The following is a 24,053-nucleotide window of genomic DNA, read 5'->3' as shown; positions in this document are numbered from 1 at the left end:
TTGTAGTTGAGCCGTTTTATATCCTCAGGTATATCGGTGGTTGCATTCACATCTCAACATCTGCAAGCGCCCAGGAGCGAGGTGAGCTCTGGCATACTTGTAGTTGAGCCGTTTTATATCCTCAGGTATATCGGTAGTTGCCTTCACTTCTCAGCATCTGCTAGCGCCCAGGAGCGAGGTGAGCTCTGGCATACTTGTAGTTGAGCCGTTTTATATCCTCAGGTATATCGGTGGTTGCATTCACATCTCAACATTTGCAAGCGCCCAGGAGCGAGGTGAGCTCTGGCATACTTGTAGTTGAGCCGTTGTATATCCTTAGGTATATCGGTAGTTGCCTCCACTTCTCAGCATCTGCGAGCGCCCAGGAGCGAGGTGAGCTCTGGCATACTTGTAGTTGAGCCGTTTTTTATCCTCAGGTATATCGGTAGTTGCCTCCACTTCTCAACATCTGCGAGCGCCCAGGAGCGAGGTCAGCGTTGGTACACTCGCGGTCGAGCGCGCGGTCTCTCTCAATTTGAAAAACCAGTTTCCGAGTGTTCTCAGTGTCAAACAATATTTATCATAATCAAGCGAGAATGTGCATTACTCGGGCCGGATTAATGTGCACCAACCCGTGGTTAGACGCGGCGTTCCCGCTGTAATTTATTTGGCAATGGGAGCCCTATCTGCCATCTCCAACACGTGGTCCGGTACACTAATATTGGTTTAGCGCATCTGATGATCGATACTCACGTTCGCCGTGTTAATAACGCCTATCAGGCTGCGTGAAATCACGTCCCGGGCCGGTTGAGGTCAGCAGCGGCGGCGCGGTGAGGCTTCCGTTGCTGCGGGGTGTGGAACAAAGGATGTGGCTCCAAATCTGTCCATGGTTCAGTCAGAGTTTTCTCCAGGAACCAAACTGGGGTAGAAGACAGCTCTTGTATCTTGTAACGTGTTTTTGGTCGAAGTAATTCTTAACATAATTTGGCTCAATAACTTCGCATGCTTGACAGATGTCTGTACAGAGCCCCGCCTGAATATTTACTAACAAACTTAATAATAATAAATCAGCTGATGTATTAATTACTTATACATTTAACCATCTAACACTTTTCCCCTCTTTCTTTTTACACGGATTCAACACCTCCCATTCTTTGTCTCATCTGGTCCGCATGTTTCCTTTTTATAACACCTCCAAAAAGTACATCATATGAGTACAATCCATTTTTATTTTTCACCATTCCAGCTGACCAACCATTTCCATGTTCATTCTTAATCCACACATCTTCTCCTTCTTCAAAAGTTCGAACGTTTTTGTTGTCCCTCCCTTGTTCTTTCCAAAGCTTCATCTCCATCTTTTTCCTAAGATTAGGTTTCATATTGTCAAAAATTGTTGGTAGTCTACGACCGAGAAACAATTCTGCAGGAGCCCTACTAGTTGTTTTCTGAGGCGAGTTTCTGTAACTAAAAAGAACATTTTGAAGAGCTAGCATTCCATCTCCAACATCCTGCTTTGTTGTGTAGAACCGTCTTTTCAAAGTACGAATTAGTCTTTCCACAAGTCCATTACTTTTAGGATGGTAAGGAGTTGTTTTTATGTGGTTGATAGAATTTTTCTCAAAAAATGTTTCCATTTCCTTTGATACAAATTGAGGTCCATTGTCTGTCACAATTTCACTTGGTATTCCATATCGACTAAACCAAGATCTCAATCGTTGAATGATTGTTGAAGAGTTTGTTGTCTTGAGACAGTCCACTTCTGCCCACTTTGACAAAGCATCAATACCTACCAACCACATAGATCCGTTGACTGGCCCTGCCAGATCAATGTGTACCCTTTCCCAAACTCTATGAGGCACATTCCAAGGATATAATGGTACGTCTTCCACATTATCTCGATTCTCTTGACAAGATGTGCACCTCTTGATATAAACTTCGATATCTTTATCCATGTTGGGCCACCATACATAGTGTCGTGCTACAGACCTCATTGATACAATACCAGGATGTCCTGTGTGCAATATCTTCAGAACATCAGTTCTCATGCATTCTGGAACTACAATTCTTCCAAACCACAATAATATGTCATCTTCAACACTCAATTCATCTTTCCTCTGTTTGTATGACTTCAACATTTCAGGAACAACAGGGGGCCATGTATTTCTCACTACAAAGTTTTTTGCTATTTTAATTGCTTTATCTGTAAATGAATTTTGTTTCAAGAGGTCATAAGACATGATAGAGTTAACCTTATCAACATTCAAAAAACCAATGTGAGCCTCCTCAGGTTGATCTTCTTTAATCGGAAGTCTTGATAGAACATCAGCACACACATTATCTTCTCCTTTTCTGTACTCTATGTCATAGTTGTATTGATTCAACTGGAGAGCCCACCTCACTAAACGGCTATTTACAACTTTTGGGAGATCTCGCATATTTCCAAATATCCGTTGTAGAGGTTTGTGGTCGGTTACTAAAGTAAACTTCTGACCATATACCAATTGATGAAATTTCCTGAGTCCAAACATAATAGCTAGCGCTTCTCTGTCGATATTTGAATATTGTTTTTCAGCGGGCAATAGTGTACGACTGGCAAAAGCAATTGGTCTTTCTAATCCATCTTCATATCTGTGCATTAGTACACTTCCCAATCCATTTTCTGATGCATCACAGACCCATTACCAATGGTCTCATTTCTTCGTATGGCACTACTGTGTCTTTACTTGATAGAATTTCTTTTACTCTTTTAAATGTCCCCTCTTCTTGTTCGGACCATTTCCATTGTGATTTAGTCCCAGTCAGCTTATGGAGATCACTGCAAATGGCATGAAGTCCCGGAATAAATCGTTCATAGTAGTTAATAGAACCTAAAAATGATCGGAGTTCCTTGACATTAGTAGGTGACCGTGCTTCTCGAATGGCTTTCAGTTCCATTTAAGCAATGTTAAATAATGTTTATTTTCGGGCAAAAAACGTCATTTGTTTATGTTTATGATCCATACCTCTTCAATGATATCCTCATTTACAAGTCTTGTAAGTTCATTCTCAATTCGTTTTTTCAAGGGAAACGGAACCCTGCGCGCTGAAAAATGTTGAGGGTTTGCATCTTCTCGAACGTGAATTCGTGCTTTATAACCCTTGATTTTCCCATGCCCTTCAGAGAACACATCTTCAAATTCTTTTAGTACTTCCTTAACCCTCACATCATCCATCTTATATTGATTATGATTCTGCTTACATTTTACTTTACTAATAGTAACATCAGGAGGGAGGTTCATATTAAGGATCCATGGTAAACCAAACAGCGGTTTCTCATTTCCATTTACTACTGCTACTTTTAATCTATGTGTCTCATCACCTACTGTAACATTGACATAACATTCACCAAGTATATCTAAAATATTGTTTCCATATGCCACGTATTTTGAATTAGTCTTATCAAGTCTTGGTGAACCAATTTTCTCCCAAAGAGGCTTACCTATCATTGAGGCCCAAGCTCCAGAGTCAAATTCCATGTTTGTAGCTACCTTATTTAACTTTAAATGAATACGTGCTTTACAAATATGTCTTCTTTCCTTTTTAACATCGTTTATCCTCATGTCATGTGAGTCCGATTCAGATTCTTCATCTTCTGACTTTTCATGCAAATTATTCACTCGTTTTTGCCGACATACCTTTGCAAAATGTCCTATTTTTTTACAATTCAAACACTTTTGTTGATAGGCTGGACATTTACCAAATTCATGCTTTGTTCCACATCTACTACATGGATGATTTGTCTTTTCATTGTATTTCACTTCTCTTTTAAACTCCTTATTGTTTCTTCTTACTTGTGATACTTCCAACTCTTTATCATTATTATTGAATATCTCATGACGAGCTCTTTCCATTGAAGTGGTCAGTTCAAAAACATCTTCAGATGTTAACTTGTCACCATTTTCTTTTACCCCATCAGGCCATCGTTGTCTAATTTCTACTTCAAACTCTGGAAAATTTATACCTCCAGCAAATCTATCTCTTATTCTTTCATCAAACTTGTTCTCATACTTACAAAAATCTGCTAAATTGTTCAAACGTATTACAAATTCTGAAAGACTTTCACTATTTTCTCTGATACTTTTTTCAAATTCCATTCTAGCTGAAAATATAGTTTTACTAGCTTTGTATACTGACCTGAAACCATTAACTAGTTCTGCCCACGTAGCCTGATGTACTTTTAAAGGCAGCAGAAAGTTTGAAACTTTTCTTAATGGTGCAGGACCCACATGGGCAAGCAAAAGATCCCTTCGAGCATCCTCTGCTCTCTGAGAATCTTCTCCCAATCCTTTTACCTTGCATAACAATAGAAAATGTGCTTCATAATCATCCCACCTACTAGACTCATGATAGCTTTGACATTTGAACTTCTCTATCTTTGATTGTAATGCATCTTCTTTAGTTTCATACTTATCTTCTTCACTGAAATAACTATTTCTTCTTTTGGTTCGTTTACTCATCGTCGCCAATGTAGAATTACACTAAATGATATTCAAAATATAAAAGAACCATTTTATTGAATTCTTAAACACATCAACCTAAGCAGAATATTTACTAACAAACTTAATAATAATAAATCAGCTGATGTATTAATTACTTATACATTTAACTATCTAACACACTGTAAAATAATCCTCCATTAAATTACAAATCACTCACATGTATTATTCAAGCAAAAGTTTTTTGCAAAAAGAAACGCAGGTTAAAACTCAAGTAAAATATTAAAATTGTACAGTATAGTCAATAGTTAAACATACTACAACACACAAACATTACTTAACATTTACTATAGCCACCAAATTAGTAGACAGTGCATTAGACTAATTGTACTACTAATATATTTGGACATCATGTGAGCTTCATTTAAGCCTCTCTTTGCCTCCCCCTGCCCATGCTCCCAGGGGTTAGTTCCCTGCTCACGAGTTGGTGGGAACGAGATGCAGCAAACTTTATGTGTCATTGACGATCCAGATTCCTTGTCTGAATATTTTGCGCTACATTCTATTTCGTTCAAGTGGATTCCTACCACGAATACTAGAAAAATACCGGTATGGATCATAAACATATATAAAGGACGTTGTTGGCCCGAATCCTATACTAATAGCATTGAACATATGTTTTGGCAGTTCCATTTAAGCAATGTTAAATAATGTTTATTTTCGGGCAAAAAACGTCATTTGTTTATGTTTATGATCCATACCGGTATTCCTACGATACAAGTTATTTTAAGGTCATTTCGATCGTTTAAAGACCATGAGTATCATGTACAATCATTTATACTAATACTAGCTGTACCCGCGGGCTTTACCCCGTTTAACTTCTTAATTTTCAAGATGAGCTCGTTCGCATGGCTCAATCACGTCCTGGTTGAAGTTCGTTCGCTATGCTCACTCACCTTTAGGTTGGAGCTCGTTCGCTGCGCTCACTTGCCAACAGGTTAGCTCGTTCGCTACGCTAACTCGCCTCCAGGTTGAAGTTCGTTCGCTACGCTCACTCACATTTTGGTTGCAAATTAGCTGTTGTTATAAATTTAAAAAAATAATAGTGCTGCACCCTGTTGGTAATTCTTGTAACTTTTTGTTTAATTGAAACAGCTGTTAAGATTCATTAATTCCTTCCTAAAAAATCATAAGGTTAACATGGGAAACTCCAGAGCCACTGGGCCGGAGCCCGAAAGCCCGATCAGAATAAAAACTACTTAGTTTTCCTATTTAATGCCCAAAGAATCGGTGTTCCGAATTTCAGCCTCCTAGGTAAATGGGAAGTGGGAGAATTAGTGATGAGTGAGAGAGTGTGTCAGTGAGTCAGTGAGGGCTTTGCCTTTTATAAGTATAGATACCTATCGTATGTTTTGTAAAAAATTCAATAAATTTTCTATTCCTGTATAAGAATAGATAATTCTATACATTAATGTTAGGAGAAGATTATTAAAACTGCGTTGTTAAGATTTTACCCAAGTGTTGTTTCAAAAGTGCAGTAGGAAAAATAGTATCCCTGCGACATCAATATTAATTTTTGATTATCTTATTCTATAAGCCTCTCTTTGAACAGTATCTATTTAAACTATAATGTTTTATATTCATATTTTAGACAGTAAGAGCAGTTGTAGATGTTAATGTACAAAATACTTTAGCGATAAAATGTTCAAAATCGATGTAAGGTTGGATCAGAGCTATATTTTGAAATTTATACTTCTCTATACTTAAGATCGATCCGAATACAGTAGTTGGACATTGTTGAGTTAATTAATTGTATTTAATCGTTTAACAAATATCGTTTAACTATCGTTTAACAATAGTGAATTTCAATCGTCATAATATCACAAATATGTTTTCTTACAACTCATAAGTTTAATAATTTGAAAATTGAAAAATAGACAGTACGTGTACTTACAAAATAAGTAGTGTCAGTCTCACAGTACATTAATTTGAATAGATAATGTTTTGTGATTGATTGTAGCATTAATTAAAGCTATTTTTCAAGGTTATCAGGTTCAAATAACAACCGGGGAGTGTAAAGTAGGTTATTATAACGATACATATCACAGGAGGGTTCCCAGGTCAGATTTTAAAACATTAATTCATGATTATAATCACGTTGGCACCTGCTCTCGTTCTACCAACCAGCTGCTCATCCAATCCAACAGGGGCTCATAAAAGGGCTAACGCACTTCGACAATCATAAGTGCATACCTTAATAGTCTTCACTGTTTACAATAAAGTCAAAATGTTGTAACTATTTTGTAGATGTTGAAAATTAGTAGTGTAAACAAGAGGGTATTCTGAATCAATCTTTAGCTTCAATTAGAAGATTATGAAGTACTTTGCAAGTCATTTTATCAATGCATTAATATTTGTGAATTTTATGGAAGTTTACAAGGTTTGTATATTTACCTAGAGATTGCAAACTATTTATTGGTCATATTAACTCCCTAAAAAAATGGCACACTTACTGAAATATTATTATTTATTTTGTCATCTCCCAATACATTTTTCTCAATAATTATTTTTTTACTAGAGAACCCGTGCGGCTCAATGAGCCGCATAGTATGAAACATAACGCCGAGGAAAACCTTATGCTTAAATTTGAGTAACTTTAGTTACATCTTAAGAGTGGTTTGAAAACTTGTTAGAAACTAATTTTAAATACAGTATCTCTATTGGCATCGTCAAGGTTCACCTACAATATTTCTGCTCTCAGTTTTAACTGATAACATCTAAAGAATGCTAAACGATCTGCCTCAATTCGAGTTAACATGTTGCAACAAAGTTGTTCTCTTTTTGAACAGCGTATATTATTTGCATCTCCTAAATCATAAAAATAAACTTGACCGTAACTACTCGATCGTTCAATACATAAACATTAATTCTTTCACTTATGTATGGCCACTAAAACTTTCAATGGCAAATGAGTTTTTGAAATTTCTTATTTTTTACTTGGAATGCCTGGATTGTGCAGGTGAATTCAGCCAAAAGACGTATAAGTTTGTTTAAGAAACTGGCAACATAACATAGTAGTAAACAATCCATTTACGTCTTTTCTCAATTGAAGTAGAGCCAGTAATACTAAAGTTTACGATACAAACATAAGGTCCGCCAAGATTTGGGATAACCTTACTACTTGAACTTATCATAGTCAAGGCATTATAATAAAGTTTCTACTAAATGTTTTTAAATATCTCGATCTGTCAGTGTCTGAAGTAAACGTTTCTTGCCTGCATTCATTTGATCTGACATTTTAGGCAAGTTTACTTTCCCAATGTGACAACACTATGAGCTTCGTATATTTGTTCACTTCCAAAGTAAGTTGCACAGAACCGGCAATTTGTATTCATCTTACCAAGTGAATGTGGATCTGTTAGACCAGGTCTCTCTTTTTCTACTCTCCTCATACGCACAAGATATCTTATTAATTGTCTCCTCCTCCCGTGTTCAATACTTCTTCTTAGAACTTAAGGCAATTTCTGTTCTTCCAACAAAACTGATTAACTGTTTAACTTGGTCTTAACCTATTCAATATTACAAACATTAATATTTACTCCCAAAAGGCTAATGAGTTTCTTTTTATAAACAGCTGTTTTTTGTTTTAAAATTTGTTCTATGTATTTCTTATGGGGAAAACCCGACCTTTGAGAGGGTCTCACGCCCTTAAGAGTAAGAATTTCAAACTTCTAAAACCTTATTGCAAAACTTCATATTGAGACGAATCTGTTGACACCTTAAACGTTGAAATTGGTCCACAATAAGGGAGGAGTTGCGTTAACAAAAAACGGCTTCACGTATTATATATATAGATAGATAGATAGATTTCAATCAAACAACAGTAGGTAGCACCCTAGCACTCAGGTCTCCCGTAAGGATTGACCATTATTTTACCGATGTCTAGCCAATGAAGGTAAGGGGTAATTAAACCTGTTCGGACAAAACGCTAAAATACAACGTTGTCGATAAACGCGGTAGAACCCCACCACATCCTCCCGCACAGCAGCCCCAGGGCCTGCAGTATCATTGAGAAATTTATTTCTAAACATGAAACCTCTATCAGATTGCTACAATACTTATATTTTCATATTCAGACAAACAACATAGATATAAAAAGAAAAGAAAAATATTGTCAAATTTTCTACATTCTGAAGCCTGGATCCCTAGGTCTCGGTGGAATCGATATTTCTGTAAAAGGCTTTACTTATTGCTTGTATTTTCCAGATTTTACACTAAAAATACCGACCAAAATGCCATAAACATTTCAGATGCTGGTTAAGGTGATTAATAGAAACTAATAACATTCCTTTTCTTTATTTTAAAGTAAATGTACGTTTAAAAATTAAAATCAACCAACCAAACTACTAATCAAATAAATTAAGATCTAAATGGTCTACGATATATTGCAGTGGAGCTAAATTATGTCTCAATCATCGGTAATTTACCTAAACAAAAGCATAGTCACTTTCAAAGAGAAAACTTGAAAGTTTTATCACTCTATAACTAACTCCACTTCTTTAATCCCTGACTGAATTGGCCAATAACATTCATCAAACAGTAAACAACGCAAAACACCTCTCGTTAACGACCGGCGCGGGCGATAACTCGCTCGCTGGCAACTCGCGCGTTCATCACTGTCGGAAAAACAAACAGCGCGTAATCGCTCCTTCGAGTCTGTCCGCAGATGAGTTACCAATCAGCTGATGGCGATACCCGCGCGCGGGAACGACCGGCAGGGATGATACCCGCCACCCTACCCTGTCATCTATAGTTATTAATTGTGCCCCGCTCTATGGCTCCGCCTAATTTCCCGGGATAAGGGTAGCAATTACATAGTTAAACACCTCCAACACGCGACGGGCCAAGAATTATCGCGCCAGTTGGAATCCCGCGTTGTTACAATTAGCCACTTCTTAGAGAAATATGGCGCTTCGCCCTTGTTGTAATTGGAGGGCAGTCAGTTGGATGGTTGGATTCCATTTAAACCACTTAATGAGTAATTGAATGAACATTACAATCGGTATAGGCTACATTCATGTTTACTATTTACAGCATTTGTAATGTGTAGAATAGTTTATACATTTTTTAACTCATCTATTTAATTATGAGTTAGTTACTTTAAAGTAACATGTTCGGTCAGAATAAATAAGAAAAGCTCAATAAGTCAAACACATACTTTAAAAGCTTCATCTACTAAGCTACAGATTTACACAGCGAGAATGTTTACAACGCGATGGTTCAATTACTGAAAAATACCGCAGTACAGTAACTCTTTGCGGTGTGATTGTTATGTACGTGTAATCTAACGATTTAAATTCGTCACTAATACAGTCTAAATTGTATATTATATAAAAGATTAAAATTAAAAGTACTACATAATATTACGGTACATACTTCACCTTCATATGGTAAAGATTTACGTATATGCAAATATATAAGTCTTAACACTTTCTTAAGTCACTAACAAGACTACAAGATCGCGCTACTCATCCTACACTCATCTCCATTCATACTTGGCTTAAAATACCTACTTAGTATGGTCGCCATTTCATTGTAAAGTATTAAAGTATTAAAAGGTTTTCATGGTTATGATTGACATGACAAGGCAGTTGTTATCATTGACCCAACGACACTACACCAAAGAATGACTATTATAAAGCAGTCTGAAAACGAGCTAAAGGAATCCTTGAAATACAAGCTAAGTCCGTATCCTTCGTCATTATTTCAAGAAGAGTCCACAAGGAAAGGAAAGAAATCGAGCCTCTACAAATATTTCCACCATTTGCCCGATTCTGAAATGACATTTGCCACTAAAAAAAAACACTCTGTGGAAGTGCGGTTAGGAAAAGGAATGAAACCAGACGTTTCTCAATGACATTTCTTGGAGAATGATCGGAATAAGAATCGTTTCCTATATCTACTTATCACACCCATCGATGTATAATAACTCTACATCACACCACGTACATGTACATCACTACAGCCATCGATCTGTCTGCTCAAAGCAGTTCAGTCACTGTTGTCGGAGAAGGTATCCACCTTCTGGTGCTACCAGTGTGCTTATATAGCATATAATCTAGTGGGGAAGGCTAAGGGTTTGAAGGTGCTGGACAAACACCCCCAGTTGTTTTCCCAGCTAGCCGTTTTTAGGACACCTTCCCATGACTTCACCTTTAACCAGGACTCCATGTTAGAGGCAGGAGAGTCATTCTTAGCAGCCTTATACGGGGAAACCGGCAAACACCTGGAAGACCTAAGGTACAAGGTATACAAGACAGTAATTTTCAAGAACTCTGTATAAATTGAATCAGGTTGCTCTCCCAAACCATCTTGTGCAGTAGAAACCCTCCATACATAGCATTTTGTGTGTCTTTTGGTATTTCAGAATCGGGCAAATGGTGGAAAGATTTGTAGAGGCTCGATTTCTTTCCTTCCCTCGTGGATCCTTCTTGAAATAATGACGAAGGATACGGACTTAGCTTGAATTTAAAAAATTCCTTTAGCTCGTTTTCAGACTGCTTTTAATAGTAATTATTTGGTGTAGTGTCGTTGGGTCAATGATAACAACTGCCTTGTCATGTTAATCATAACCGTAGAAACCTATCTCTCTAACATTATTTATCACACTCTGCCCAAGAAAAATAGAAAGAACGCTGTAGAATGGGGGGGAAGAGTGGTATAGTACATTGGATGGTTGGGGGGGGGGGGGGGGTTGATGGGGGAAAGTGGGTTGAGATAGTTGTAGGGTGGAAGGGTGTGGGTTTTTGCTGAGTAATATTAAAATCAGACCAAAAGATTGAATTTTTTTTAAATTCAGAAAAATAACCAATTTTCAATGCGCTCTAGCGGAGGTTATTTTTAATCGATTTTTAAGTGTGAATAGTGTATTTTGAAGGAAGTTTTGTCAACTTTCATTTTGTAAAGGGGCAAAAGTCTCTAGAATTTATAGTTTTTTACCTATAACATGAAAACTTAAAAAAAGTGCTAAAATGTCGCCATTTTTTGCGAATATCTTGGAACGCTCAAGAAATATTTGTTGGACGACTTCAGATTCGGATTCAGCGCCCCAAAAAACAAAAATTTCAGACAAAATACCTTGGACGCCATTTTTGTTCACGTTGGATACGGATTGACTGTACTAATATGTTAGTAAAAATGTTCCAGAATAGTGTTACTCATAAATACCAGTTGTCATGTTCAAACTTACTGCAAACGTGATCAATATAGGCTGATTACAGTTGATGGCTTTTTGATCAAATCAAAATATTTTTCCATCCTGCAAAGTGTAACTAATAAAAATGTTCGATTGAAACATACCTATTTCCCATTTCTAACATAAAAAAAATGAATTTGGGGTGCGAGCTGGTCTAGTAGTAGATGGCGAGGATTCGGTACCCGAGTTGCGGTTGAAATCTGGTTGAAATCCCACCACCAATGGGTCATATCATATCTCACTTAAATATACTTTAAACTCAACCAGTTCCCCAACCGTGTCTCCAGTTCGACACTACAACAAATTATTCTACATACAATCTAATTAACGCTCAGTTTAAGTTGACTGTCTTGCCCAATTAAACTAGTTTAAGCCAACAAATCATACGGCATAACGGACCGAATCTGACATGACACGGGGCAGAGTTAGTTAACACAGACATCAGCCGGACGTTGATTCATCTCGCGACCAAGGAAGGGTAATTCGTCGTTTCCACGCTCATTGGGCCGCCTGCCAGACTCTAATGATGTATTTACTTGTGTCAGTAAGAGCCATCAATAATCCCACTCCTCCATTGCTATGAGCAATTAAATGTTGTGAGCTTGAAGCTCAATCTGGTTACTCCTCTCATTGACGTAACTACTTGGATGAAACATCCATATAAATAATATTTGCATTGAATAGTGTGTAAATTGTACATTACGGTATAAAAAATATGTATTTTCCAAAACTCAGAGTGCTCTAAATGAGTAAGTGAATGATGGAGGATTATGAAAATATTTGTTCTGAATCGCGCATCAGGTATACTTAAACTACCAAAATGTCCCTGTAAACGCTATGATCAGGGATAGTCAGACCAATCACCGAAACCCGATTTTTTTTCTTACAGTAATAATTGATTGAATAATTTAATCTTTTGTAAAATATTCAAGCCGAGATGAAGATGGCTCTATCTAAATCCTATCATTGCTCTATCTATCTAAAGGATCATTACCTTAAATTTGAGAAATTTCCTCCTATGAAATAAGGTTACCAAAAATGCCTTGCATTGTTATTCCAACTTATATATAACTGTAACTTATTACAGCATCCTAAGACATAGCACAGAGAAGTAAAAAGGGCTCGATAATTGTAGATTGGGTATACGGTTTTACTATAATATACATTGCAGAGTAGACAGACAAATAAATAGAAAATTGAGTACCAGGCTTGAAGATATGACACGATCACCTGTACTAATGTAAAAAGAAATTTACTTTAGCTTTACTAAGTTTTTTCACAAATGACGTTTTCACGTTTTTACAATATTTTTTTACGGAGAAAGATAAATCTCAAGTCTAATTTTCTGCTGAAAATTTAGAAAATTAATTCTACTTTTTTCCCGCCATCATTTTAGATCCCTCTCATATTTCTACGACTTCAAAATTTGACGCAAAGAATCATCTTACAAAAATAAATACAGTATACAGATTACGTGACACACATTTTGTACTACAGTACTTGATATATCCTATAAAACATTTTTTTAACATCTACATAGTTAACTATGTAGCACAGAGAAGTAAAAAGGGTTCGATAATTGTAGATTGGGTATACGGTTTTACTATAATATACATTGCAGAGTAGACATAGTTAACTATGTAGGCCTACTTATCATAATATTTACATGACTTTAATATCATATAAGCAAAACTTATTACAGATATATACAATAACACAATGGGAGAGCAATCACACAGATGGAAAGCATATTTTTATATGGATGATGTTCTACTTTACAGCATATAGTCCATGCTCTCTAGTAGAGGAATGCCAATAAAAAACTGAGCTTTTAGCGGAACTCTTGGTTTGCGTCATGTATGGTTTTGGAACAAAGGGTAATGCGGACCTATTATTCACTTGTTATTGTTATTAAATAGAAGTACTAGAATGTGAACACCCTGAGTCCACATACCAGACCAGCTGGGCCTAGAGTACAAGGGTTTGTTATGTACGGGGTCGGAGCAACACTACCAACTATTTCCATAATTGCAGTCCAATTACCACACAAAAACACTTTGTATTAATTGATTCCGGTCGACTGAGGTGGTGGTGTTAGACATATGGTTCTGTATTTCGATAACGATAGCCGTGTACCCATGTAGCCTGACGCGATCATCTGCCCGGGGCCCGCGGGGATCGAACCAGCTGGCCGTCAAACTCCTAACAAGGGGCATTATAACAGCTTGTACCTGCCCCTGGCATTCCACCGCCTTCCACGTTAAACGGCTATCATTAGTAAACGGTTAGACAAAGGCTCGTAATGGGCGACCCCGGCCTGCGCCCCGCCCGCTGGCCGAAATTCTGTTTTGACTTTACGGTGCGGATTTTTACCGCCGTGATTTAGTAGAAAATTAATTAGCTCCGGCCTCGGTCCAGTCACATTAGGGGGTGTCAAATCTATCATATTTTTTGTTCTCGCTCAGTTTGTATATTATGAATGGACGCTGGTTTTAGTTATTTATCTGGCGCTAAATTACTTCTAGAATTGTTTGGTCAAGAGGCGCCCTCACATTCCTAGGGGCCACATGTTAGCAGCCAGTTGGGAACTGCAATCCTTTCGACGAAAACTTAAGACGTCTCCTACGGTTTAGTTCGTAATATAAAATTTAACTTCCTCGTTTTAGTGTAAAGAAATCATTTTACTCATTTCACAGTTTTTCATTTCGGACCTAAACAAATGTTCTACCCCTAATGAAGTGGTATAAAAGTTCTTAAACCGGTCTTCCAAAGTTAAAAGAGTGAACAGTTGTTGTGAGTTTAACATTAAATAATGAATCATAAAAATTACTGTTTCATTATTACCTTGTTTTAAATATATCAGTCAAAATAGCATTTCCTTAGTTGTGAATACGAGTACTACATTTCCCATCAATCTACAATTCATCACGTGATAGTTTTTTTTATGAGGTCCTTATAATTCCAGCTAATAATGGTTGTTCTCTTGTGTGAAGTTTGGGTTTCACCATAATATTCGAAGTTGAATTACTCGTATATTATTATTAATAATTAGTATGCATATTATTTAATGCAGAACGTTTAAATAGTAATATCCTTTTATTTGTCACATTTTCTCTTCAAAAAGTACCCTCGGAAACATTTACCCTTAGATGAGGTATTAACTTATATGGCTTCCTGCTGTAGTGGAATTGGCCGACCACACCTGTTAATGGATTATTATCCTTTTTGGTCCTAACCACTTCCCATCAAACTACAACTTCATCAGCCCCTAATTGAGAGAGTTGCTATCAGTTTGGTGTTATTGTTAATAATAGTACAGCGTAACGAAATAAGTTTGGAAACCAAGGCGGAGGCATGCATTACAACTTGAAAGACAACTGGAGCCGTCGTTGTTTATGTTATTCACGTCGACAGAATGAATCACTTTCATAAATTTGATAATTATCATAGTTGTTAATGTACATGGGGTACATTAGATTTTTCATTGCTATTTGCAACTAGGCCTAAGTCAGTTAGATGTAGACAAGAAAAAATTTCAAAATAAATAATTATATGTTTATTAAGAGTTGCCAGTTACCTAGTTCACTTTTTCCACCCACAGATCTTTTCTGTCCTCGCTTTCAAAAGGTATTGCAACTTTGTTATTAAATAAAGTAGTAATTACCGAGAAGCATTGAAAGAGAGCAGTGTAAATTACACGATTGCAGTGTTACTGTTCAGCTACACCACTTCACATATTGTCACACATTTTTACTCATGCAACACCAATGTCAGTTTGGCTGTTCATGGTAACCATTTATAGCACTGTCCTACTCTGTCTGGTCATTAGAATTACAATGCTCTGACATGCGTTGTGCAGAGTGCAGCCAATGGCGTGACGTTCTGATCGTAAACGTTTAACTGCCGAGACGCTACAGTGATTTCAATAAGAAGTGATCTCGGTGAATCATCCCTACTTTACTGTACTGTGTACTTGCCTCACTGTTGACCATATATTGTGCAATACGTTAGCATGGAACAAAAACATTTAAAATATAAAAATATACCTTACTAATTACCTTTTTAATAATTCCTAGTAAATATATGGTCTACAAAGGCCGAAACTAGATTTGTCTCTTTTTTTAGCGAATTTCCCTATAAGGAAGTAGCTATTACCGTAGGTGGCACGGAAAGACCTAGACCCGGGACCGATTTACTTTTTCATTTTGATGTCCCCAGAGGCCAAAAACACTATTCGTTCAAATTTTTATATATGTATATATATATATAGACTTATATATATATATATATATATATATATATATATATATACGTCCGTGAACGCGATAACTTGAGTAATTTTTGTCCGATTTTGATGAAATTTGGTTTAAAGGTGTAAAGCGGGATAAACTTGAATGAGTTCGCGAACCAGCACGATCGGACCATGGGAACGGGGCATTACGGGGGGTTTTATGGGGTAAAAATTGGGTTTTCTCACTTTTGACCCTCAAAACACAAAATTTCCCAATTTCTCTTTAGACCTTTTTAAAGAGCTTAAAAAACAAATAATTTAGTATATAAAAGTATGTTTGTTCGATTATTAGTAATGGAGAACATTAAAAAAATTGTAAATTTAAAATTCCCATGTTATTCTTATGGAGAATATTGTCAAATGTTGTAGTTTGCTTGTTTATGAATATATTTTGATCAAACTTGGCAAATTTATTTATTTTGTATTAAGCTATCAATATTTTACTCAAAAACACACTTTATTAGTTTCCTTGTAGCAGCAAACCTAGGTACTCGCTAAACCTAATGTTATTAAAATATATTTAACTGAAAATCAATTCAGACAAATGGAAATTCGCTTAGTCGGCAGGTTTGCTGCAGCGGGGGTATTTTGTCTATGTTTTTGCTGTATGTCTGTCAATAACACCCAAGATTTTGGCAGATAAGACCAAACATATATTTACTGACGAATCTGACCAAAAGGAGAGTTGGCCAGGGGAGCACCTGTTTAGAATGCCGACGTACAGGATGTGATGGGAGTCGACAGGCAGTCTGGCTGAGCCTATACCTGGAACTGTTAGGGCCAGACGCTGTATCTCGCGCATACACAAGTAACGACACCATTTGTCCCTCCTGGTCGGAATGTCTAATCATATCTGTGATTTATTGTCGTTTGTATGTTGACACCTCGGCAGCAACTCGCCCGACTCATGTGAATTGCAGCTTTGCATTGTGACAACTGCGGCATCACCTTCTACAGTGTAACCTCGGATAGTTTGTATATTAGGTCAACTGCAGCAAGGCCGGTCCTAGGCCTGTGCATCGATAAATTAAGTCTAGACGATATACATCGCTGGGCCAATATTCTAGGAGAGGGGGCGTCTTAAAATTTTGTAAACTATGTGCTTAAATGAACGATTTTCAAGCAATTTTAAGACACAAAATTTAACTGACCTAGATTAATATTGTGCACACGCTTCACAGTATATTTCAAGGTTTCAAGATAAAATAAATGTAAAAAAATTTGATATGTGAAGTGTTTGCATTATTGAGACTTGTCATACATAGGCCTACTCCTGGATGTGAAAAACACATATCACACAGTCCATTATCATCACGGGTGTGTTGATGTTTGTCCAGTACAATAGTCATTGATACTCCTGGAGATTAAGAACACATATCACACAGTCCATTATCATCACGGGTGTGTTGATGTTTGTCCAGTCCAGTAGTCATTGATACTCCTGGAGATTAAGAACACATATCACACAGTCCATTATCATTACGGGTGTGTTGATGTTTGTCCAGTCCAGTAGTCATTGATACTCCTGGATATTAAGAACACATATCACACAGTCCATTATCATCACAGGTGTGTTGATGTTTGTCCATTACAGTAGTCATTGATACTCCTGGAGATTAAGAACACATATCACACAGTCCATTCTCATCACAGGTGTGTTGATGTCTGTCCATTACAGTAGTCATTGATACTCCTGGAGATTAAGAACACATATCACACAGTCCATTATCATCACGGGTGTGTTGATGTTTGTCCAGTCCAGTAGTCATTGATACTCCTGGAGATTAAGAACACATATCACACAGTCCATTATCATCACGGGTGTGTTGATGTCTGTCCAGTCCAGTAGTCATTGATACTCCTGGAGATTAAGAACACATATCACACAGTCCATTATCATCACGGGTGTGTTGATGTTTGTCCAGTACAGTAGTCATTGATACTCCTGGAGATTAAGAACACATATCACACAGTCCATTCTCATCACAGGTGTGTTGATGTCTGTCCATTACAGTAGTTATTCATACTCCTGAGTTTGACAAACACACATCACACAGTCCATTAGTGTTACACGGTCAGAGGTAATGAGATGTAATCTGATTGAAATTAAATGTCAACGCAACATTTATGCAGTGCGGACTGAACCATAACACTGTCACATTCGCTGCAATGCGATTTATAAATTGCTATCAGCACAGCGGACCGCGGACCCAGACATTCGCTGCTGACAGCCTCTCACCGCTTATCATGAGCTGCTAATTGGATTTACTTGCACAATAACATGATTAATGTATCGCTGTTAGCTGGATAACGACTACTTTGCTGTTAAATACAACCTTTCTAAACGGCGCGCCAATACAAATTCTGTCCCGGTATTGACTTTTATTTATGACCGTTACAGAACAAGATACATTATTTTTTAATAGTATTAATTATAATTTTAAAACGTTTTTGACTTAAATGTAACACAAAGTGCACAAATGTAACACAAAAGTTCACAAAATAACTGTTGCGTAGCATATTTAGTACCTATGGATTTTAAGCATAACTAATTTTCAAAGGACGTTTCAGGTATGTATAAAAATTGCATTTAAGGCATTTGTCCATATGTAACTAAACATTAATTGACTATAAACTAGATTAACCAGTTTACAACCTAAAATAATACTGCCGTATTCTATTGAGCTCTCACTCGCTAAATGTGCCAGTCGCAGTGGGGTTTGAGTGTTACCATAGATAAAACATATGTTTTATCTATGGTGTTACATATCTAAACGTACCCCACATACACTGTAATACCCCACTGTAGTACCCCACTGGAGACAGTAATAGTGGGTAGGCCTAATAGTTATTATATTAAACAAAAATAGCTTATCAGTGGTAATATTGTATCTCAATAAAGACAAACTTTAAAAGTATTTATTTAAATTTTATTTTAAATCCATGACAAATGAAATCTATAACTTAATCCCCCCCTCCATCTTCAATATGGAAAAGCAAAATACCCTTGTTAGTTTCCTCTGTTTTTGTGCTAGGGACGCTGGATGACAAGGTATCACCTATCCACACGTCAGTCATCATTAGACCCAAGGTGATAGGCACACTAGCCGCATCAGCGCCCAGCGCCGACCACCAATTTAGATGTCGACTGCATATTTTAGATAAGAGCTATTTTATTTCAAACCGTGTTTGTAGTCGGTAATTATTACAAGAGTTTTAATTAATTAGACTGGACAAAGAGATGTTATCGCCAGTTTAACACTAGGTACATCAGTGTTGCGGCACGGCACGGTTCTGTTCTGAGAGAGGCATTGGGTCTCATGTATAGTGTACAGTAACTGGCTCTACTCAGGGGTCCATGATCATTAGTTAATCCTACAACTCACCCCATGATGATGGCCTGGTCTAGGAAAATACTACTCATGCAGCTAAAAGATGCATGTAAAATATTGAGGTAAATGTCCATAAGGCGATTTCCTTAAAATAAACTCTATTGACGTTTGGGTGCCTATCATTCTTAAAATGTTTTAACTTTGATGTAACTGTCTAACAGAATCACTCAACAATTGCAAGTATGCTACCGCAGCGTCAGCCAGATGCAGCACAAGCAAATATTGTAACTCACTCCGGTCATCAGCAGGTAATTAACTGAAGATTCCCATCTCGACGAGCAGTTTGGAGCCACAACTATGAACATTAGTAAGACTCACGATCCTAAACACCTCGTTAACCCAAGGTCAGCTCAGTGGGTACCAGAGAACCCATTAGAGTACAGACCAAAACCAACATGAGTGCCCTGGGGTCAGCCGTCAGCTAATTTAAACTAATTCAAACAGCGCTGACCTCTCTCGTCAGTGTCTGACCCCTGGACGTCTCACTCAGCCCACGCCCCCTCCACCCCCCCCCCCCCTCTCTTGGTATATTTAGACGTCGTCGTAGGGACGACGATAAAATATTAAGTGGCCATTAATATTTATGCAGAGTTGTATGTGTAGAGTCGAGCATAATTGTTGGTTGCGCTCTCTTTAGTTTTCTTCCTCCTCCTAACCTCATTCGACTCTTATAATTGTTTACCTTCCATTGTTCCCGGTTCAATTTACTATTTATGGTACACATAATATATTTATGTAAGCCTACTGAACAAATCGTTGGTTCAGTACGGACAAACAATATGTTTACGTGTGAAGATTGCATTGCAGGTAACAACTAGCAAGCAGCAATTGTACGGTTGACATAGACACCTCTGTCTAGCTTGAAGAATGCTTGAAGCTCGTTGGATGGTGTGGCCAAAACATAATGTTGCCAAAACCTGGTCAACCAATAATATACTTGACTTGACGTTAAGGTACATAAGCCATCAAATCGTTGTATCCTAAAATCTTGAAGTAATCATAACAAAAATGAACACGTTTGGATAATTTCCTTATCAATGTAATCAATATCAATGTCTACTACCTTATAAACAAGGTGACAAACTGTAAAACTCCACGATCCATTGAAAGTCGATTAAAGATTTCACTTACACAACCTTGAAGGACAAGAGTCACTACATATTCCAATCTGAGTTAGTACAGTAGTTAGTTCAATCATTATTATAACTAATCTAGTGTCATACATCAGAATGCACTTATGTTTGATTAATACGTTGGTTCTTACGTTCTAAATTTTTTAGAGTCTTAAGAAAAAATGAAAAACTGTTAAATTGCAAACAAATCTGTAAAAAAATATTTCCTCCCTAAGTTTAGGGTTATCTCAATATAAATCGAATGCACTATTCGGTATAAATGATGGGGCCGTTTTAATACAGTTTAACTTTGTCGTAACACACTGAACTCGGTATGTGAACTCAACTAGGCCTACTCAAATTAAGATTATTATAGAGAGATTGACAGTGTAATAAACAGGTTAACATAACCTTAAGTTAACTATAAAAACACTCAGTCTTCACTTTAGGTGTACTTCACCGACGCGACGCTTAGTGAAAGCACTTTTTCAAAACATATCTTTTGTACTTTGTCCATTGCCATACAAAGTGAGATAATTTCCATGGTAAGTTAGAAAGAAAGATTTCTCAAAGATTATGTCAGGTAAATACCCAGAGAATAGAGTATTTATAAATGGACATGTGTCCGGTTTACATCCCTTACCTGGGTAGATGCCAAAAGTGTGGGTATTTATAAGAATTAATAGCAGTGTTTTATATATTTTACTGGATTTGTCAAAATAAGTCAAATTTAATAATGGACATTTATTTGTTAAGGGCAAAACTTGTGTTATATGACAAATTAAAAACTCAGGAATCCCGCAAAAATATCCTAGTGTTATGACTCTCGAGCTTGTTTATATGATTTTAAAAACTGGTCATTGGTTTGACTTGATGTTCTGTAAAACCTCATAAAGAAAATAATAGTGTTTGGTTCAGAAAGTATAGAAATCACATAAAAAGGGGTAAATTTTTACATAAGTACACTTATAAATATCATAGATAAAACATACTCCCTTAGTTTGGTTAGTCTATGTAAATATTCACCCTCCCCTAAATACAAAATTATTATATTGACTTATAATCACATTTCATATATTTTTATATTTTTAAAATTTGTATTGGAAATTTACTCAAATGGTGGTACATTGGATTATTATTATGTTGGATTGTAAAAAAATTTAAAAAATGTGGGCAACATAGTATACAGGAAATGTTCCTTAAGTCAAGACCACACACTATCTGAGCAATATTAATTAAGACTGTCGCACAGTTTACTAAAAAGTTGTCGGTATTCAAGGTTCAGATTGGTACAAGGAACTTGGCCATTCAATCCAAATGTAAGCCAACCAAAAATGTGCTTGTTCAATAAACCCTTCTCCCTATAAATTCAACTTCAACCTATATTCATACAAAATACTTTTACTCTTTGACTTAAAGGAATCCTAATGCATTAATATCAACATTTTACTTATACATTTACTTATAACGAGATGTTAGCCCGTCCTACGTACGGGAATTCAGTAGTCAGTTAAAACCGTGTACAATTTAGATCAGCTAGTTTACACACATAAAGACAAAGTTTCTTGCAGTTTTAATGTGAAAAATCATCTTGTAAACAAATGTTGTGTGACCAAATATGTTTTTATTCCATCATAGGCCTATACGATATGCATTTTAAATCCGATAATTTTACAATATAACAGCAGTTCGGCAATTTTAACAATGTGAAAAGCGTTGAAGTGAGATTTGCAGCCGATTCGCACAGACGCACACTGATTATAAGTAGCCTACAGTAGAGAGAGTAATAGTCAATTGAGAAGTGTATAGACCTAGTCAACGATACCACCTTCCATAGCATACCTGCCTCTTCCATAATTATTATCACCACAATGTAACTACTATACACAATTTCCAGTAGGTCTGAATAGAAACGACCTAAAATAAAACGTTAATATCCAATAAAATTCACAGTACACATAATTTAACTTTGGTGTCCTAACATCAAAACTAATCGTCACACCTATCCTAAATATCAATTTCACTGCATTAATTGCTAAATAAATAAGTGTAAACAAAGAAAAGTTAAAACAATAACAGTTTGTTTTGAAACAGCTGTTTGGTTCAAATAACATTCAATTGAAAAAAAGATCTGGTTACATGTAGCAGGAATATAAAAAGTAAACACGCTAGTAAAGCTAATGACGTAATTGTCAATGTTTATTATCCATACCGTTATCAGTTCTATCCTTGATAATTACCCACCCTCATTGAATAAATGTACATCGTAATTTCCCATATTAGTTAATTTAAACTACAGTTCATAGTTTAAAAGTGATATTTTCACGTTTGGGGGCGCTGATATAGGCGCCCCTAAACGTAACCACAACTGAACACGATTTTATAAAAGGATGGTTTGTCTAATTATTGCAGTATCCTAGGTCAATGTTGACGTTGTGTTCAATGTATGTCATCCATCTGTTTATCTTTGTATAAAACCCGGCTGAGGTTGTGGTGGTAATTTAAAATCGTGATTCCTGATTATTCTTGATCTTCTTTTTATGGCATCAATATTTCCGGGCCTAATCCACACAAAGTTAAAGTAGACAAACATTAATTGTAAACAAAAAGCTACCATGAAGGATTAAAACATGTAAACTTTGTTATTTTTCTAATCTTTCCTTGAAAAGTGGAGCAGTAAAATAATTTGCATTTACCTTTTTTTTTATTAAGACTCGTGTACAGAGCCTCGATTTGTACTGTGGTTAAATTAATTTTGGTCTAAACTATTTTAAACTGTGGTCTAATTATCTCTACTAATCTTACTTATTTCCTATAATCAATGACAAAATAAGAGTAAATAAAATAATCTCACAGTTCCATAGTTTATATTTAACCAGCTGTTAGTTAAAACAAATTATATTGCTCTAAAACAAATCGAAGATTACCAAGATTGCTTTAAAAAATCATTTGAACATCCTAGTATTTTACTATGTATAATTTAATTAATCTGACATCCTCTTACAAAAGAATTTAACGTATCAATGATTAGCATTACACATAGTATAAATAAGTCAACCCTAAGTATGTCTTTACATTTTTATCCAAATGCTGAGTTTGAGACACAAAAGCTGAATGTTTACAGCTGTCATGTTAAGCAAATTATTTTATGCCAAAAGCTAGTTTAGAATCTTAGCGTCGGCTGCTAGACTTTTTAAAAATTAAAACTTAATTTCCTAAAAACTGGGACCCTAAACTAAAATTATGGCTTCGACATTCCCTAGTTCTCAAAATTATCTTTCTTTCGACACAAAAATCATGAACATCCGTCGAGTGGTTGGTTCAGAATCGTGAAATAAAAAAACACTGTTTCGGTTTAATATTATAGATTGCATTGTATGTGTCTTAATTCCTAAACCTTTGACGAACTAAAGTAAAATATATACCATAAGCACAAAAAAATAAAATTATACATAAAAAAATTAATGCATAAATAAGTTATAAATAATAAATAAGAGCAATAATAAATAGCATTTTACATCACTACTGAAATACAATGTAAATATACCT

At 36.2% G+C, this 24,053-nt stretch overlaps 1 protein-coding gene across 1 annotated transcript; it reads right to left on the bottom strand.

The window, feature by feature from the left end:
• Positions 1-1,106: 1,106 nt before the first annotated feature.
• LOC128984036 (uncharacterized protein K02A2.6-like) lies at positions 1,107-2,414 on the bottom strand. The gene has a single exon (XM_054403318.1). The coding sequence runs from the start codon at positions 2,412-2,414 to the stop codon at positions 1,107-1,109; it is 1,308 nt and encodes a 435-aa protein (XP_054259293.1).
• Between the last annotated feature and the right edge of the window lie 21,639 nt (positions 2,415-24,053).

The sequence above is a fragment of the Macrosteles quadrilineatus genome, unplaced genomic scaffold (assembly GCF_028750875.1).
Source record: "Macrosteles quadrilineatus isolate MER2022 unplaced genomic scaffold, UCM_ALF_1.0 Scaffold_2__2_contigs__length_208266976, whole genome shotgun sequence".
NCBI lineage: Eukaryota > Metazoa > Arthropoda > Insecta > Hemiptera > Cicadellidae > Macrosteles > Macrosteles quadrilineatus.
This window is presented reverse-complemented; position numbering and strand designations above follow the sequence as displayed.